Genomic DNA, 20818 nt, shown 5'->3' on the forward strand with positions numbered 1-20818 from the left:
ATGCCCTATAGATTTCTCTCCTCTTTTCCACAAATACCCTGATTCCAGCAGTGATCATCAAGCAGTCTTACTCAAAGGCCAGAATGATATTGATAGATACAGAGTGGCCCTGGCAGTGGTGGGTCACAGATCTGTTTCACATGTCTGAACAACCACGAATTTGACTGTCATGCAGACAGGACCTTCTCACCAAGTTCAGAGGCCAGGTGGTTTATCCCAACCTTTCCTCTTTAAGTTGGGCAGCACGGCTCCTGAACTTGTACATTTGAATTTGTCACATGAGTGCAGAAAAAGTCTGAAAGAAGCCTAACAGCATCTAAAAAAATCGTATTTTTTTTCCTATTGGAAGAGACAAGAACATTAATCCAATCATGTGCCACGAAGGAGCTTTAATTCCGTACTTACTTCATATGGCCAAACCTAGTTCACTATTTTCTTCTATTAAAGTCCATTTGGCAGCTATTACTGCCTACAGAACATGTCCTTCACAAATCTCTTTTCTTGAAATCCCAGTTATTAAGGACTTCTGATAAGGCATCAAAAAGGTTTTCCCCAATATGCTGTCCTTCTCCTTGGGAGCTGAATATTGTGATTGCACGCCCCGGGGCAGCTCCCTTCAAACTTATCCATAAACCCTCATTACAAAATCTATTTTGGAAAGATGATTTTCTGGTTACAGTCACATCAGCACATGGAGTTAGTGAGATTCAAGCTTTATGTTCTCATGAACCATATACCATATTTCATACCAATAAAGTAGTTATGAGAGCTCAACCGAAATTATTGTCCTAAGTAGTTTTGGATTTTCACATTAATCAAACCATTACCTTACGACTTTCTTTTAGAATCCATCGACTTCAGTGGAAATATCCACCCACATTTTGGACGCAAGACAAATCTTAAAACTAAAAATGTTTGTGAGGCCAAAGAAATGTTTGTGAATTATGGCCCTTTATGTACAGGTTTGACCTCACAAACACACTATATCAAGGTGGATAGGTACTTGTAATATGTTACGCTATTAGACAGCAAACAAAATCCTGACTGGCAAACCAAAAGCTCATTGTACCAGAGGTAAAGTAGCTTCACCTGCTATGATGAGGAACATTCGTATTGCAGAAAAGTGTAAAGCAGCCACATAGAAGACTGATCACACCTTTACAAGGCACTATAGCTTTGACTCAGACTGCAGAACAGATGCTCAGGTAGGGCAAGCTTCCATAAGGAATGCTTAATTTCGTCTATGGATCATCTTTTTCTCTTCCACCGCCCTTTTAAGGGACGAGCTTGCTACTCTATCAATGGTTATGCCTATCAGTGGAGATATCCTGAGAGAGAAGGAATGGTTTCTTACCAGCAATCCTGCCTATCTCATGAATGAGTCTCCATTTAAATAATTAGCAAAGAAGAACTGTGGCGACTGCCACCTGCTGGGCATGATGGGACACCGAAAGGGCTATGAACCCTTTAAGGTGCAGTGCCAATTTTCAGATCTACAGTACTACAGCCTATATGTCTACACTGACCTAGCTCGCCTCCATTTCCTTTATACAAGGTACGTGGAGGATATTATTAAGGAAAAAACATACACAGCTCCTGGAAATGTTTCCTAGTTTTTTTTTTTTTATAATGTTTTGACCTTTTGTAAATGTAAATGAAAGTAATTGGCCAATATAGCCTAGTCAGAAAATCTGGATCCCATGGAGCCATGAAAAAATATCATACAACATACTGGAAAGTCATGATCAACTTACTATGCTTTGGAAACCAGTATTAAACTACCTCAACAGAGATTAAAGAGGACTTACTTGTCCATGAAGATAAAGGGTCCTAGGTTTAGTGAATACACCTCAATAGCGCAGCTTCTAGGACCTCTATGAGAGCGACTAAGTAGAAGAGACATTTATTGATTAGCAGGTTGGGTAGGAAACGGGGCTTCTATTTGGAGGTAATTGGTGAGGGGTACGAGGAATTGGGGAAGTTAGATGTGTATGCTCATCTCTTGTTGTGTGATAACTAAACCTTTCCTAAAAAATGACTGAATCATACAATTATTTTACAATGCTCTGTAGCACACGCTGAACCATTTTTACAGATCTTATTAATAATTAAGTTGTGAGAGAGATAAATGCTTCACGCGTTCATAAGCTACACTCTGGGAATTACTTTGAGCTCATTGCAAAGAACAACTGCATTATTTTTCTGTGAGTTCTGTGTAAGTGAATTTTGTCAGAATGTAGTCAGCTACAATGCGTGCATCTCCAAAAACAATCAAATAAATTATATTCACAATTAATTACTTTTGCACTAATCTCCCGGAAATACCAAAGGATATCATTGCACACTTACCTTTAAGATAAATTCGGTTGCTTCTGTAGACGATTTCGTGACAGTGGTTACTGAAGAATCTGACCACCATACCTAAAGACATGCAAAATGTTAGCAATTGGTTCAATGAGCACAGTGATATTGCTTTTAAACATCCAGTTAACACAGTAAGCTAATCAAATAAATTGTGAGCCATTAATAAGGATTTATCTAATCCACATATTTGCAATAGGTTAAAAGTTCAAATCTGCCCCTTTAAACTAAGTCTCAAAGGACTTGTGCTCATGTTTAGCCACAAACTGCTAACTACGGTGCATATAGTTATGAAGTAGCCCATCTAAAAATAGTTTAATATTTAAGAAAGTATTTACTGTTTGATTCATATTGTTAGGGCAGGTAGGTTCCCTGCGTAGTGCAGTCATGTCTCAACACCCTGAGTGCCTGGTGTCCTGGATTTTGATTTAGAACCCAGACTCATGCTAATCTGGTGTTTGCGCTAAGGTCTATGCCTGTTCCTTGTCAGGAGTGAGGACCCTGACCTGGAGGGGCTCGTGTACCCTCTATATTGGAGACTGTGAGCTACCATTCCTGTAATGGATTTAGTATATAAAGAAGTGGTGGCAGTATTCTGTGTTCTGTGAATCAATGGCTGTGACCAAAACCTTTTATTTTTTATTCATGGCACTGAAGAGGATACCCACTGGCCCACGTCTGTGAATTTCAGCTCATTAGGACTAACACAGATCCTTTGGCTAGCATCCCGGGTATACGCATTGTGTGTGGACAGTAGGGTACATACATTGTGTGTTTGAGTGAACCAGAATAATGGAGACTTCAGCTTCCACTTTGAAAGGTGATGCTTACTCACATGCACAAGATGGAGGGGAGGTTGTTTTCCCAGACAGTGAAAGCGCACTGATCATAATCCTAAAGCAGGAGGGAAGAGGCGCTCTGAAAAGGGGATGTAACAGACAGGGCTCCTTTAGAAATTTAATTAGGTTCTTGTTTCTGGCTAGGCTTTCTGAAAACTGCCATTTGGTAGATGGTGGGGGTGAAGGGTAGAACATCAGTCTCTCTTGTTCACAGTATGAAGGGTCCTTTGGGTGAGGCCAGCCTTTTGACTCTTTCTGCATCATTGTTCATTGTGGCTGCTGATAGTGAGGTGAAAAAAGCTTTTTGTGCCTCTGCAATGGATACTTCAGACTGGAGACCATCTATCCCTGAGCAACATCTCTTTACACAAAGGCTGTGTCTGTAGAACAGCCTGGAGAGGCCAAATGAAGTAACAATCAACCCAAAACAACAGGGTCTAGAAGTACAGGGAATTCACATTTTGTCTGCTGCTCTTATAGGCCAACAGCCTTTTATTCTCTGCTTTATTCTTCCTGTGAAACCTCTCTTCCTTGGTATGTTGTTCAAAGAGTTGATCGTAATAAGGGCAGATTTCCTGATTTCTGTTGTGCATCAGGCTTAAAGAATGATGATTTAGGCCATGAAATCTTCTTCAAAGTGATGTGATGGCAGTATATGTTTGCGGCTCTTCGTCATCTCTATAAAGTCTGGTTGTGGCAAATCAGAAAGGGAAAGCAGCATGCTATCCCCCATTTCCTAGTGGTATCTGCCAATTAGTGTTGCTGCGCTGGCATTTTATCAAATAAATAGTTGCAATGCTACACATCTTTTCATCTTCGGAGTAGAGTCTCTTGCTTTCTGTCTCCCATGGTGCAGATGGCTCTGGGGTAGATGCATGCTTGCACCAGACCTCTGTCACAATGACTGAATCTGGTACCAGGCCTCCTTTTAGGAAATCTGGGTATTGTTGCTGGGGTGGACGGCTACTGCCTTCACTGAAGCTAATGTTAAACATTTTTACTCAGGGCATAGTTTGAACCAAGATGGCGATGGACATTTAGCTCTATGACTTCTCACCAGCCGCAGCCTGAAAAAGGCCCCCTGTCATGTCAGAGGTGCAACAACTTCGGGGTGCACGTGCTCTAAGGATGCAGCAGAGGCCCCAGAGGTAAAGAGGAGTAAAAAGGAGGACAGCCGAGCTGCGGGGCAAGAAAATAGGATAGTGAATGCATCAGTGTGCAGTACCCTGAGTGCTCCCAAAAGAGCGACTGGCGTCAGGAGTCAAAACCTACTGGGAAGGGTAGGAGGCCTCATGGGAACTTGCATTTATGGTGCACAATGATGGTGCCAACGTTACAATAATTTAAACTGGCGGGGCATAACCCAGGGGCCTGGAGATCACACCCAAAAAATGTAATCAGATGCCCAGAACACAGGCCAGACAAGCAATGGAGGAAATCTGTTAAAAGAACAAGCTAATATGGTGTTATCAAAGCAAAAAACAAAAAAAACATAAGGTGGGTGAGCCATAGCACTTTATAAAACACCCTCATCGGCCAACATTGGTAAGGGACTGTAGTGACAAAATGAGATCCATATCTATACAAAGGTGTTCAGGAGAGAGCCTAGCACCACACAGAAAGTGTGTTCATTGTTTAATCAAGGCTATCAGAATGTCTGGGGTACCCAAAAAGGAGCAGGTTCTGTTGCGGATCACATGTGTAATCGGAAGAAACCAGGAGAATTGCAAAGACCCGCTAAGAATATACAACACAGAGGCAGGGAATGGATGGAAAGTAGAGATGAGGCAGGAATTAAGTCACAAGGACCTCAAGTGGAAAAAGTAGAACTGAACTGAGCAAAACCCAAACTGGAGGGCAAAAGGAACAACAAGGAGGTGGAGCGCACATCTTTAAAAAAAGCTTTTGCCATGAGCTAGAGAGAAGTCAGAGGAGAACACTCGCTTGCAAACTCCTCCACCCCTCAAAGCACCAGCACTAAAGAACAAGTTACTTTCCTTCGCTAACGCATTATCTGGTAGAGACTATCTACGTGCATATTCCTTACCTTTAGAATTTCCTGGCATCTGCTTGGAATCTGGAACTTTTGCAGAGCAATATCCTTGCGTGTGCCGTCGAGTGGCATCGATCGGATCTGCGTGGCATAGTTGGAGCAGTCTGTGACATCACGAAAGGCACCACACCCAGGCACGCGTATGTCTGTTCCTTTTCCATGAACTTCTAAGCCAGAAGTGCAGAGCCATGGAAAGAACTAACAGTATGTCTGTGCCAAAGTACTAGGGCCCTGACATGGACAATCCCTAACCCTAGCAGAAGTGTCTGCAAAGCGGGGAGGCAGGGTGGGTGTAAGGAATCTGCAGCTAGATAGAGTCTCTGCCAGATAATGTGTTACCGAAGGTAAGTAACTTGTTTATCTGGTAGAGACTTCTAGTTGAAGATTCCTTACTTTTAGAATAGACACCTAAGCCATAACCTCCTGGCAGTGGGCTGCGGACAGATCTTCTCACACTAAAAAGTCCAGTAGTACCGAACGAGCAAAATGCCCTTGTCAATGGGCCTGATTGTCCAGGCAGTAGTGTCTTGCAAACGTGTGCAAGGACGCCCACGTCACTGCCTGACAGATGTCCAGGACTGGAACACCTCATGCTAACGCAGTGGTAGCAGCCTTGCCTCTGGTGGAATCAGCTCTCAAGCCCTTAGGAGGCTGCTTCTTGGCCAGTGCATAGCAGATAACGACCCAGCACAAAATGGTTTGCTTCTGCACTGACCGACCTTTCGTTGCTCCCACGTACCCCACAAAGAGTTGGTCATCCACCTGGAACTTTTTTTTTTTGTGGTCAAGGTGGACCAGCCGGTGGAGTAGCTCCTTTTTTTTTTTTTGCGGTGGTGCAAAGAAGGTGGGCAGGGTTATGTTCTGGCACAGGTGAAATGGGGTCACCACCATGGGGAGGAAAGAGGCACGAGTTTTAAGTACAACCTTGTCTGGGAACATGGTGGTATTCAGCGGTTTAGATGAGACAGCCTGCATCTCACTCACACTTCTGGTAGATGTTATTGCCACTAAGAAGGCTGTCTTGATGGTGAGCCGCCAGAGGGGACAGTTGCATAAGGGCTCAAAAGGGAGCACACATGAGAAATGTGAGGACTAGATTTAAGTCCCACTGAGGTATATCAAAGGGCATAGAAGGATACATATGCACAAGCCCTTTGATAAATCTATGTACAATAGGTGATTTAATAATAATGTCTGATCGGGCAGCCAAGGGAATGCCGATATGGCAGAAAGATACCCTTTAAGAGTGCCCAATGAAGAGCCCTGCTGGGCAAGGGATAAGACAAAGAGAAGAATGTCAAAGAGAGAAGCAGAAAGAGGATCAATGGATCTTTCTGTATACTAATATACAAAGTGTTTGCAACCGCAGGTGTATACCGTTTTAGTGGAGGGCCGCCTGGTTGCACAAATAACTTTGCAGACTCCGGGAGAAAGGTCGAAGGCTGTCAACTGTCGCCGCTCAATCTCCGCGCATGAAGGCTCAGAGCTGACTGGTTCAGGTGGAGAACCTTCCCCAGCTGCTGCGACAGAAGATCTTCCCAAAGGGGCAGCCTGATTGGAGGACTGATGCTCCTTTTCAGAAGCTTGGGATATCAAACTCTCCATGCCCATTCTGGAGCAACCAGGATTACTTGGGCCCGGTCATTTTCGATCTTCTTGAGAACTCTGGGCAGAAGGGGTATGGGCAGAAAGGAGTACATGAGACCTGGCCTCCACTTGCAACAGAAATCATTGCCGAGCGAGTAATGCCTTGGAAACTGCAACGCAAAATACTGCTGACATTGATAGTTCTCTTCGGAGGGAAACAGATCTAACAAATCTCTCCCCTAGGCTGAAAGAGTCCTTGTGCCACCACTTGTGCTCTGCTAGGCATCGACAGCTGAGTTTGTCTGCCCTGGTGTTCAGAGAACCTGCCAGGTGTTGAACACCCAGGATTATGCCCTGTTGTTTCAGCCATACCCAGAGATCAAGGCCTTTTGACAAAGAGTCCACGACCCCACACCGCCTTGCTTGTTGCAGTACCACATTGCGGTGGTGTTGTCCATGAACACCTGCACCATCTTCCCTTTGACAACTGGAAGAAATGCCTTCAATGCCAGTCAGATTGCCCGGAGCTCCATTAAGTTGATATGGAGTTTGCATTCCACTGTAGACCAGAGACCTCTGATCTCCACCTCTCCCAGATGGCCGCCCCATCCCAGAAGTGATACATCTGTCACTACTGTACATTCTGGATGAGGAAGGGAGAAGAATCTGCTTTTGGCCCAATCGTGGTTCACTAACCACCACAGCACATCTTTTGCAGTTCCCTCAAGATCTGAACCGTGTCGGCAAGATTTCAGATCCCACTGCAGAGCCTTCATATGCCATCTAGCATTTTTTACTAAGAGGATGCAGGAGGCCATGAGGCCCAGCAGCCTCAGAGTCTGTCTCACCAAAATGAAGGATAGAGACCGAAACATCGGAATCATAAACTGAATATCCTGGACTCACTGCCTGGGAGGATAGGCCCGAAACTGCAATGTATCTAGAACAGTGCCGATGAAAGGGCGCGTCTGAGAGGGAGTCAGGTGTGACCTCAGCACATTTATAGTGAACCCCATTGAATGCTGGAGGTTCGCCATAGTCTGAAAGTTAAGTGATAACAGCCTTCAATAGCCAGTTGTCGAGGTAGGAAAAGACAAACCCCCAAGCCTGCGCAGATGAGCTGCGACCACTGCTATCACCTTGGTGAACACCAGAGGGGCACTGGTGAGACCGAAGGGAAGAACAGTAAACTGAAAGTGCTCGTGACCCACCTTGAACAACAGGCAACGCCTGAGGGCAGGCAGGTTGGGCATATGGAAATACGCATCCTGCAAGTCCAGCGCTAACATCCAGTCTCCTTGCTCTAGGGCAGACAAGACCTGAGAGTGAGCATTTTGAATTTCTCCTTTTTGAGGAAGAGATTGACATTCCGCTAACCCAGAATAGGGCAAAGGCCCTTGTTCTTTTTGGGTATCAGAAAGTAGCGTGAATAACAACCACTGCCTACTTCTTACATTGTGACCCTTTCCATGGCTCTCTTGGCTAAAAGAGCCGCAACTTCCTCGTGGAGCAAAATCAAGTGATCCTCCAACAGCCATTCTTTTGAGGGAGGTATTGGGGAGGAAAAGACAGGAAAGGGAGGGAATAGCCCTTCTGAATGATCTGCAGGATCCATTTGTCTGATGTTTGGTCCCAGTGAGGGAGATGAAATTGAATCCTCCCTCCAAAGGGATCTGAAGGCACCACAAGTGTTCCCACGCAAGCTGTTGGCATGCCCGAGGACAGTGCTGGTCTGTGAATGCTGTGCTACCTCGCCCCCTCCGAAGCCTCGAAAGGGGCAATAGACAGACTGTTGGCAAGGGGTCGCCGAGAGGCCCAAGGACTTGACCGCAGCCCTGGAATCCTTGAAGTTCTTCAGTGCCGAGTCCGCCTTTTGTCCAAAAAGGTGGGTCCAATCGAAGGGCATGTCCATAAAGTCTGCCTGGACATCCCCCGAAAAGCCAGATGTACATAGCCAGCTGTGGCGCTGAAGGGCCACTGTCGAGGAAATCGCCCTGCCCAGCGAGTCAGTCAAGTCCAAACCACACCTGATGGTAAACTTGGCTGCATCTCTCTCATCTTTGACTGTTTGCGAGAGAGTGGCCCCGCACGTCCTCTGGGACCGGAGGCAGCACCTGCGCCACTGTATCAAATAAAGTATGGGAAAAACAGCCCAATAGCCATGAGGTGTTTACCAACCTCAATGCCTGGCTGGAGGAAGAAAACATCTTCTTCCCTAATTGGTCCAGCCTCTTGTATTCCCTATCTGGGGAAGCAGAATGGAAGGCGCCATGAAAATTGGAGGCCTATAACACCAAGCTCTCTGGAATGGGGTGTTGAGAGAGGAAGCCAAGATCGCCAGGAGCTGGGCAATGGCAGCGGCCAATTGTCTTGTTTACTGGTGCCCCTGTGCTGGGTTTGGACCACATCCTCAGCAGGACACCATTGAGAGCTTCATTAAAGGGCAACATTGGTTCTGATGTAGAAGTTCCTGGCTGTAGCACCTATTTAAGGAGGTTAATCATGACTGGCACTGTATGCATATCTAGGTCCAAGACCTCTGCTGCCCTACGCACCACCATTGCGTACAATGCACCCTCCTCAGCAGCAACAGTAGGCGGTAAGAGCATGCCAGTATTTGGAGAGGTGTCCAGTCCACAGACCTCTCCTAGCTCTGCATACTAGTCCAAAGGTTCTAATTGGGACTCTAGAGGGTCCAGAGACCCCTCCTCACATTCATCACCAGTGCCTGGCTGTTCGTAGAAATGCCTAGACAATGATCTGGCACATGTAGGTGTCAGAATCAGCATTGTGCAATGCCATTCCGGCTCATCGGTAATGAGAATCAGGCTTGCGCCAGGAGCGCCAATATCATGGCAGACAATACTCAACTTAAACCCCGTCTTCCTCGATGTCATGCTGCACAGATGACAAAAGTCTCGACAAAAAGTCGAAAAAGACATGTCAAAAAAGACAGATGGTAGCTGTATTCCGGATCAGCGCTTTAAGTGGCATGGGAGGTAAAGAACTGATGTACATGCACCTGGATGGTGCCTTTGTAGGCGACGGTGATGTCACAGATGCCTCCAACAATGCCACGCGGATCCAAACGACACCACCCAAGGGTATTGCTCTGCAAAAGTTCAGGGTTCCAAGCTGGCGCCAGACAATTCTAAAGGTAAGGAATCTGCAGCTATAAGTCTCTATCAGATAATTGAGAGATCCAAGCTTCAGGTTGGTGCCTAAGTAGAGATTGCCTTGAACCCTTCTACATAGTGGAAGGCAGAAGCAATTGGGATGGAACTCTCAAGTAACTACCGGATCTCAATACCACCAAGATAATGGAGAGCCCTCTGCGCCCTTTCAAGCAGTCGGAAGGGGACCAGGAAGATACAGCAGAAAGGAGGACCTGAGAAGATCACAACATTTTCAAAGAAAGCTTGATAATTTCTAGCAGAGTTCAAAGCTGAGATATGAACAACATGCTATAACCCGATATAAAATCTGCCTGCAGAAAAAGGTAGAGGACATGGGCAATAGAGTGGACTCACTGGCGATCACTCAAGGCAAACAGAGGCGGTCATTCTGACCCTGGCGGTCAAAGACCGCCAGGGCGGAGGACCGCGGGAGCACCGCCGACAGGCCGGCGGTGCTCCAATGGGGATTCCGACCGCGGCGGTAAAGCCGCGGTCGGACCGGCACCACTGGCGGGCTCCCGCCAGTGTACCGCCGCCCCATTGAATCCTCCAAGGCGGCGCAGCTTGCTGCGCCGCCGAGGGGATTCCGACCCCCCCTACCGCCATCCAGATCCCGGCGGTCCGACCACCGGGATCCGGATGGCGGTAGGGGGGGGTCGCGGGCCCCTGGGGGCCCCTGCAGTGCCCATGCCACTGGCATGGGCATTGCAGGGGCCCCCGTAAGAGGGCCCCTAAATGTATTTCACTGTCTGCTGCGCAGACAGTGAAATACGCGACGGGTGCAACTGCACCCGTCGCACAGCTTCCACTCCGCCGGCTCGATTCCGAGCCGGCTTCATCGTGGAAGCCTCTTTCCTGCTGGGCTGGCGGGCGGCCTGAAGGCGACCGCCCGCCAGCCCAGCGGGAAAGTCAGAATTACCGCCGCGGTCTTTCGACCGCGGAACGGTAACCTGACGGCGGGACTTTGGCGGGCGGCCTCCGCCGCCCGCCAAGGTCAGAATGAGGGCCAGAGTCTGGAATTGGAAGAACATGGAGCCAGCCTAAGAAACTTGGATGATCAGTTTATTTTTCACAAAGAAAAGCAAAAGACCTGGAGAATCATTACTGTTGCTGCACCATTTTCATTTGGGAAGTGCCACATGGAAAGGAGGAAGGTGACATAAAATCATTTCGGAAGGATCTGGATGCAGCGATCCCTTGAGAGGAATGGGTTAAGTCATGTCGGAATGGAGAGAGCACAAAGACAATTGAGAGGCATCCAAGACACCAGCGGATATACTTTCTTGTTTACACCACTTTAAAGCGACACACTCATGACAGCGATACAGAAAGCAGGCGACTTTAATACAACGGTAGACATTTAAACCTTTCAAGACCTCTCGCCATTATCCTCCTAAAACAACATGCCTTCAGAAGGAAAGAAAGTACAGACAGAACCATTTTTCCCACTCTTCTTCGAGTGCCAGGGAAAAAAGGGGTCCATTAAGTCTTTGACAGAGGCATGCAGCATTTTGGGACACAAACCCAACAGGGGAAGTTCTTGGCAAGTCGCAGCATCAAGACCCGCTGAAGCCGAAGACCCAGGAATAGCAAAGGTGCTCAATAATGAGGAAGACACACACATAACCCCCAAAAAAAGAAATACTGGCTGGGCGTAAAGAAGTGCTTGAACCCCCACAGAAAGTCAGTAATGCATACCCCCACAATATAGAGGACTCTGTAGAAATGGTTAGCCCCAATGAAGAGTAGACCGTGGCACCCATAAAAACAGAAGACCTTAAATATGGCAGGTCAGACAATGGGGGAGGGTCTTCAGAATGAGCAGTCAGCAGCAATGTGGCATGTAGAGGAAGGGGGGGGGGCAACTCACAAATGCAAACAAAGGCCAACATCCTTTTTATTTATGGTGCAGACAGGCTTTATGGACTTAGATTCACAGACATACTGGTTTACAAAGGGTATAATGTTTCTTTTGGGACCCCTTAGAGGTCTATCCCTCATAGTGGGGAATGGTTGTTGGGAATAAAGGGAGAGGGTAGTAGGCCACCCATATGTACAGGCACACATTTTGGGTTTCACGCTTTGCACTAAGAAAGGAACTGCAAGCACTGCTCCAGAGTCTACAGAATATCAACACTGAATGTTACATATAATGTCAAGGGAAGGGGGATTATTCATGAGAGAACTCCATTACGCACGTACATGGTGGTTCTCGTAGACGTTTTGAGGACTAGACACTGACAGAGTTGATCTTTCCCACTTCTCAGCAGCTCAGAAAAGCTATGCCAGAATTGATTACATCTTCCTGGATATATGACTAATTCCAGAGCCCCAAGAGGCAGACCGAAAGTCCATTACACCATCCTACCATGGCCCAGCTTCCTGCATACTGCGCCTTCAACACAGGGCTAACACATAAGGAGGGGTAGCTGGCGTCTACGGGACGCACTCCTGACAGATCTCTTTGAGGGAAATATAAAATGCAGACTATTAAGGAATACACCAAATAACATGTGAGAAATGAAAGTGTTGATCCTATGGGAGACACTGAAGATGATTCTCAGATGCACACTTTATAGCAGAAGCTGCAAGACAGAAAAAAGGCAACAAAAATGCCTGAAGCACTGTTTGTGCAACGCTGTATGACCCCAAGTAAACTACTAACAGCAGGCCTGCCACTGCAGACCTCAAAAGCAGTGTAAACTGTTTGAACTAGACTATGCCCACACCGTGTGTGGCACAACCAAAGCAATATCTTTAATGTACGCCAGTCAACTCCAAGGAAGGCCTCCTGAGTCCAGAAGGCAGGGTGCATTATATTAAAGGTGTGGACGTATAAGTGCAAGCTTATTTGTCCCTATAGTGGCCTTTTCTATTACAGGCTACTATAAATGAATAACTGTCCATAGGATAACATAGGCTGGCACCTGGACAAACCAGATGTCGCCAGCTCCATTATGGTACCACTGAAATGGGCCTTCTCACCCCTGACATGAATCTCTTATCGAGGGCGATTTGACATGGGCCTATAGAGCAACCTTAGAGGTTGCCCATTGAGTTGTACCAGTTGGTCTTGCTGCCAGCTCTCAGCTGCTGCCACCAAGATGGGATTCTGACCCCCTGGGCAGTAGTGCGAACACTTCCAGGAGTCCGGACATGGGCCTGGATGGGAAGGAGGTCACACCTCCACCCCAGGAAGGCTAGTGAAGTGACACATCAAGGAAGTGAGCTTCAAAGAGCACCCTGCCTCGGATATGTAAGCATGTTGTTTTCCCAGTGAAGGACAAAGTCATCCCCTTGCCCCAAGGCATATTTGCACTAGGGCAGGAAGGGAAATTAGTCAGAAGGTGTACACCCCCAGAATGCTAGCCACACCTCTAGATTGAGATACCTGGTTGTACGGCCTAGTAAGACTCCTGCCATCTTGAAAAGCAGAAAAAAAGATGGTTTCAGGTAGAAAAGGTGCCACAACCCACCGGATGTGGTCACCTTAGGGGCATATTAGCTGATGTGGCTAGTAGCCCATTGGCTACTTGTAGCCACACCCCTCACACCCCTAAATCTGGGTTTTGCAGGGTCCCCGTGCCATCAGAACCACAGATCTGCAAAAAATTGTGAAGAACGGACAAGAGAAGAAGACCGGCATCAACAACAGGAACCTGCACAAACCAAAGGAATGATACCTTCAGCCTCTGGTAACCTTCTTGGAACTGCTCAACTGCAGCTCATCCTGGACCAAAGACCGATTTCCCCCAGCAAGAGGGAACCCTTTGTGAGCCAAAGGCAAGACATGACTCCCTTGGACTAGTGGCACTAGCCCCTGCCAGCCACAGGTAAAAAGCATGTACCGAAACTGAAGAAGCGCTGCCCATCAGGCCCTTCAAGGGGTTGCCCAAAAGCAGGTGGTCCAATACATTGTGGAAACTGTAGTCCAGCTCACCACCAAGTTTAAGCTGGCTATCGTTTTCCCCATGACCTATGGAAGGGGAGATAGCTTCTCCTCCATCTTACCACTGCCAGGGATAGTTGGTGGTCAGTCTGGTCATCACCACCTATAGTCGACGCTGCAACCCGAGGGCACACAACACTGGAATCCAACATCACCAGTGGCTCTGTTGTCAAGCCTTTGCATCCGTTTCCACACCTGCATCGTCACAGTGGTAAAGTAAGCAACCACAGTTCCTGTTCAGCACCATGGATAGCCAAGCACACCTCTGCACCTGAGCTAGATGGAGATGTTTTGCCTGGTCACTCCTGGTCCAGGGACCCACAGAAGCTTAACCCCTAGTGGGCTCCCACAAACTCAACCTGCAAGTGAACAAGTATCACATGTACCATTTTTCAGCACCCGCGGCTCCCATGTTCAGCACCAAGGACAGCCAGGACACCTCAGCAACCAGGCCATACAAGAAAGGTAAAATTGGTCTGACTGTCGCAGCTTGGTCCTGGAATCCGCACAACCTTAACTACAAGTGGGTTCCTCTGAACTCACCATGAAAGTGATCAAGTGTCACTAGTGATTTTCCCAATTAACCGCAATGGTAAAACGTTGACAGCATGAATTGCATTGAATGTATTTTCATTTAAAAAACCATAACTCCGGTTACATGTATCTGATTTACTTTGTTTTCGTATCTAAATTAATTTAACAAATCTGCTTTATTTTTTTGATAAATTGCGGTTGAATTTCTTTTGAGCCTTGTCAGTTACTTATCGTCCATGTTGGTACTCTGAAATGCTTAACACATGTCCATCTAGTAAAGCCTAACTGCTCTTTGCCACACTAGCAGGACTGAGCTAAGGAGTTATTGTGAATCCAAAGGACCATCTATGGGGTATTGTGAGAGTACTACATAGTGAAGCCTAACCAAAATCTCTGCATAATATTCCACTTTCCTACAGGAAGCTATTAGCTTGCCTGTTAAGATGGTACCAGCTGAAAATTCACATTATGGAAATGAAAGCAATGAAGGCCACCTATGTATGCACTGAAGAAGCCAACAAGGCCAGATGGATCAAACACTTATCACCATCCATATATAAGAAATCCAGCAAGCCTACTGGTGAGAACGCACTGTCTAGCAAAGACACAATTAACTCAACTACTCTCTAGCGACAGGTTAAGAGTCATCTCCAAAACAAGGGCATTTATGGCTCGGGTCCGAATGAGTTGACGGGCTCTTTTTAGAAGGTGTTTAGGGCTTGTTGGTCCTCCTGCTCTTCAAGGCATGCATTTAAAGAGATGATACAGGAAAAGGTTGCGCCTACAGTGACAGTCATTCATGTCCTTGGTCCCCAGGCAAACATCCTGATGAATGTGCCTCTTAGAGGCTAATCACGCTATAGAATACTGATGTGAAAACACTCACAAAGATAACAGCACTGCGCCTCCAAACAGACGAAAAATGTAACTTCTTGCAAGTCAGGCTTCATCCAAGAGACGCAGGCAGGGGACAACACTAAAAAAGCCCTTCACCTATCGGATAATGGGAGAAAAGCAGGTAAACGAGCAATGCTGGTTGCACTCACAGTGGAAAAAGCATTTGTGACAGTGGACTGGAACTTTATATCAGTTACTTTACAGGCACTATGCTTTTGAGAAAGGTACTGTGTTTGTTTGTTAGCGGGCCACCAACCCCTAAAAGCAAAGACAAAATTCAAAGGTGCCATTGCCAGTGGGTTTGAATTGGTAAAGTACAAGACAGTTGCACCCCCATTGACTTCTTTTTCCGCTACCCTAGATCCCCCAGCTCAGAGGATGAGGTGCAATGCAAACATAGCAGGAATTAAACTAGTGGCACAAATAACCTGACTTACAATATTTAAGAATCACATTTTGCTATCCATAACCAACCCACTAACTGCTTCCCCACATCTAATGCAGAAAATTGGGCAGAATAAACAGAATTTAAGTAAGTCAGATTCTAAACATTTCTACCCATGGAACAAAATCAAGAGATAATTGATATTACCCCTTCTCTCCCATTAAAAAGAGGCACAAACCTGGCATGTACACCACTGACATCTAAAGAAATTAACCTTCAACATTTACAGAGGATGGCAAAAAGAGAACTAAATATCTGGCATCATAAAACACTGTCCCTACTGGGCAGAGTAGCAGACGTTAAAATATTAGTTCTCCCACAAATTCTATATGCATTCAAAACAAGGCTATCAAACTTGGTGACTCTGCAATCAACTGTGAAGCCAACGCTAGAGATCTCAGTTGACGATATGACAGTCTCCGATGAGCGTGGTTGTTGCTTCAATGTCAGACAATTGCTTCCAACGATGACCTTAAATGTCTTGACATCAACAAGTATGTACGATGCAACTATGTGGTCCTTCTAAGGTGAACATGTCGTTGATGCACTCAACAGCAATGTCCTAGACGAACGAGTTACTTACCTTCGGTAACGACTTTTCTGGTGGATACATTAGCTACCTGTGGATTCCTCACCTAATGAATACTCCCACGGCGCCAGCATTCAACGGAAATAATCTTCCTAGCTTCTGCACGTCGACGAGGACGTCACATTTGCCCACGCGACGGCGTCTGATGTCATACAGGCAATAAGAGGTCCTCGCCGACGTGCCGACGTCAGTACCAACATTTTTTACGTGCCTGAGAACAATAATTTTATGTAATGAAAAATAAAGGCAACATTTCATAATATCGCAAACTACACATCATTGCAAGAAGATGGCTATAAATTTAATAAAACGTTTTTTTTTTTCTTAAACAATAGATATATACACTAAATATGTATATACACAAATAAATATATATATACAAATATCCATATATACATAATCTACACCCGTCCTCAAAACCAAGAGGAGCGCACTCAAGGATTACTTGGTAAGACCAAAAAGGCAACGGGGAGGCGGGTGACACCGTGAGGAATCCACAGGTAACTAATGTATCCACCAGAAAAGTCGTTACCGAAGGTAAGTAACTCGTTCTTCTGATGGATACAACTACCTGTGGATTCCTCACCTAATGAATAGAGTCCCAAAGCAGTACCACGCTCGGTGGTGGGTGCCTGTATGGTCAAACCAAGAAATCCTGCAGTACTGACCGTGCAAAATGACCGTCCCTTCTGACCTCAGAGTCCAAGCAGTAATGCTTCGCAAAAGTGTGAAGGGACGACCAAGTTGCGGCCTTGCAGATGTCGACCACAGGAACACCCCTAGCCAAGGCCGAAGTGGCCGACTTAGCCCTGGTGGAATGGGCTCGAATACCATCAGGAGGATCCTTCTTTGCTAAAGAGTAACAAATTTTAATGCAAAGAACAACCCACCTGGAGAGTGTTCTCTTGTGGACTGCCTTTCCTCTCCTCTTGCCCACGTATCCGATGAAAAGCTGATCATCCAGCCTGAACTCCTTCGTTCTGTCTATGAAGAAGCTTAACGCCCTCTCTTTGGGTCCAAGCGATGAAGTCTCTCTTCTTCCTTTGAAGTATGAGGCGGAGGATAGAACGTGGACAGAGTAATTGTTTGAGCCAAATGGAAGGGTGAAACAACCTTCGGAAGGAAAGCAGCCTTGGTCCTCAACACCACCTTATTCCCATAAAAAGCTGTATAAGGGGGTTTTACCGATAAAGCCTGCAACTCACTCACTCTCCTTGCAGATGTTATGGCCACCAGGAAAACTGTTTTAATAACTAAGAACCTTAATGGACAAGAATGCATAGGCTCAAAAGGGGACCCCATAAGGAAAGTCAGGACTAAGGACAAATCCCATTGAGGCATAACAAAAGGTTTTGGAGGGTATTTATTCATAAGGCCCTTCAAGAATCTAAGTACTATAGGAGATTTAAATAACGATGGTTGGTCTGGTAGACAAATGAAGGCTGACAGGGCAGACAAGTAACCTTTAATAGTAGCCACTGCACAACCTTTCTGCGCTAAAGACAAAGCAAAAGATAAAACATCCGACAAATGAGCGCGTAAGGGATCAATCTGTCTCTCTCCACACCATAACACAAATTTAGACCACCTATTAGCGTAGATAGTTTTAGTGGAGTGTCGCCTGGCCGCTAAGATAACATCCACTACATCAGGCGGGAGAGAGAAAGAACTCAGGTTGCCCCGTTCAATCTCCAGGCATGTAGGTGCAGACTCTGGAGGTTGGGGTGCAAAACCTGCCCCTGCGACTGCGAGAGGAGGTCTGCCCTGAGAGGGAGACGGAGCGGAGGGCACATTGAGAGTTGGAGAAGGTCGGAATACCACACCCTCCTTGGCCAATCCGGAGCTATTAAGATTACTGAGGCCCGGTCTTGGCGAATTTTCCTCAATACTCGAGGAATCAAGGGTATTTGGGGGAAACGCGTAAAGCAACTGGTCGCACCAGGTTCTCTGAAACGCGTCCCCCGGAGCCCCCTGCACTGGATACTGGAGGCTGCAGAATAACGGACAGTGCGAGTTCTCCCGGGTGGCAAATAGATCTATCCGAGGAACCCCCCACAACTGGAAGATTAGACGGACTTGATCTGGATGGAGACGCCACTCGTGGTCGGCCGAGAAATGGCGACTGAGACCGTCCGCACGTACATTCAAAACTCCGGCCAGATGATTTGCTACCAAGCAAATCCGATGGTCCTTTGCCCAGGACCATAGTCGAAGAGCTTCTCTGCAGAGAAGGTACGACCCCACTCCTCCCTGTTTGTTTATATACCACATCGCGGTAGTATTGTCCGTCAGGACCTGAACCGACTGACCGTGAAGGGATGGGAGGAAGGCCTTGAGAGCCAGACGTACAGCCCGTAACTCTAACAGATTGATATGAAATTTCTGTTCCCCTGGAGACCAAAGCCCTTTGATCTCCAGGTCCCCCAGGTGAGCTCCCCACCCTAGAGTGGAAGCATCCGTTATGACCGTGGTCACTGGTGGAGGCTGCGTGAACGGCCTTCCTTGGGAAAGATTGTCATCCGCAATCCACCACTTCAAATCCGTGGCAGCATCTCTGGAGATCCTGACAGAACCTTCGAGATCCCCTCTGTGTTGAGACCACTGCCTTCGGAGGCACCACTGAAGAGCCCTCATGTGCCAGCGAGCATGCGTGACCAACAGTATGCAGGAGGCAAACAGACCGAGCAGACGAAGGACCTTGAGGACTGGAACGACCGCTCCACTTCGAAACATTGGAACCAACTTCTGAATATCTTGAATCCGCTGAGGCGGAGGAAAGGCTCGATCCAATGTTGTATCCAGTACTGCCCCTATGAACAGGAGGCGTTGAGAGGGCTCTAGGTGAGATTTGGGCACGTTCACCAAAAAGCCCAGGTCGAACAACAACTGGGTTGTCGACTGCAGATGATGCAACACAAGCTCCGGGGACTTGGCTTTGATCAACCAGTCGTCTAGGTAAGGGAATACTGCTATCCCCTTCCTCCTGAGCTCTGCTGCAACCACCGACATCACCTTCGTGAAGACTCGAGGTGCTGAAGTAAGACCAAACGGGAGGACCGCAAACTGATAGTGCTGCGACCCCACCACAAACCGGAGATACTTCCTGTGCGACTTGAGTATCGGGATATGAAAATAAGCATCCTGCAAGTCGACAGACACCATCCAATCTCCATTGTTCAACGCCAAAAGCACCTGAGCTAGGGTCAGCATCTTGAACTTTTCCTGTTTGAGGAACCAATTCAAGATCCTCAGGTCCAGGATTGGTCTCAACCGACCATCCTTCTTGGGAATCAGGAAGTATCTCGAGTAACAACCTTGACCCCTTTCCTGCTCTGGAACCAACTCCACCGCGCCCTTTAAAAGGAGGACTTGAACCTCCTGTTCTAACAAAAGGAGGTGGTCTTTTGAACAATAAGATGGGCGGGCGGGATGGGGGGCAGAAACTCCCGAAAGGGAAGGGTGTAGCCTTTTCCCACAATGCTGATAACCCAAGTGTCTGATGTAATAGCTTCCCATTTGTGAAGAAAATGCAGTAACCTTCCCCTTACAGGAGAGGAGTGAGTGAGAATTAGTGGAAGCCTAAGGCTGCTTCCCCTGCTGCACCCCTTCAGAGGACGAGGAAGAGGCAGAGTGCTGCTGAGAGGCTCCCCTGGTGCGGACCCTACCCCTCCCTCTAATTGATCTAAAGGTGAGAGAAGAGGCAGGTTGTTGGAATCTCCCCCGAAAGGAAGAGGAGGAAGAGCCACGTCCAAATCCACGAAACCTCCTAAAAAATCTGGAGGAGGCAGAAGAAGCGGCTTGCAGTCCTAATGACTTGGCTGTGGCCCTGCTTTCTTTAAACCTTTCCAAGGCCGAATCCGCTTTGGCCCCAAAAAGTTTGTCCCCATCAAACGGGAGGTCCAACAGGGTCGACTGCACGTCCGAAGAGAACCCTGAGTTGCGAAGCCAAGCCTGTCTCCTCGCAACCACAGCCGTGCCCATCGCTCTAGCCACTGAGTTAGTTGTGTCCAACCCAGATTGGATAACCTGGGTTGCAGCAGCCTGGGCATCCGACACAATATTCAAGAGCCCTTGGGGAAGCTCCGTATGCGATGATGTTATTTCGTCCATAAGAGCATAGATGTACCTCCCCAAGATACATGTAGCGTTGGTGGACTTCAACGCCATGCTACAGAACGAAAATATTTTCTTGGATAGTGAGTCCAACTTCTTGGAGTCTCTGTCCCCTGGCACCGTCAGAAAAGATCCAGGCGCAGATCTAGAAGAACAGGAAGCCTGGACCACCAAGCTCTCCGGCGTAGGGTGTCTGGACAGAAAGCCAGGGTCAGATGGTGCAGCCCGATACCTCCTGGCCACAGCCCTATGAACCGCAGAGGAAGATACCGGCT

General features: G+C 47.1%; 1 protein-coding gene across 2 annotated transcripts in view; it reads right to left on the bottom strand.

Annotated features, from left to right (window-relative positions):
- ZCCHC14 (zinc finger CCHC-type containing 14) overlaps positions 1-20818 on the bottom strand; it is a 547370-nt gene that overhangs the window by 380052 nt on the left and 146500 nt on the right. For both annotated transcript variants that reach the window (XM_069216334.1, XM_069216333.1), the window contains exon 4: positions 2350-2421. In XM_069216334.1, coding sequence (XP_069072435.1) covers positions 2350-2421 — 72 coding nt within the window. The remainder of the gene's footprint in view (positions 1-2349; positions 2422-20818) is intronic.

Source organism: Pleurodeles waltl, chromosome 12 (genome assembly GCF_031143425.1).
Source record: "Pleurodeles waltl isolate 20211129_DDA chromosome 12, aPleWal1.hap1.20221129, whole genome shotgun sequence".
NCBI lineage: Eukaryota > Metazoa > Chordata > Amphibia > Caudata > Salamandridae > Pleurodeles > Pleurodeles waltl.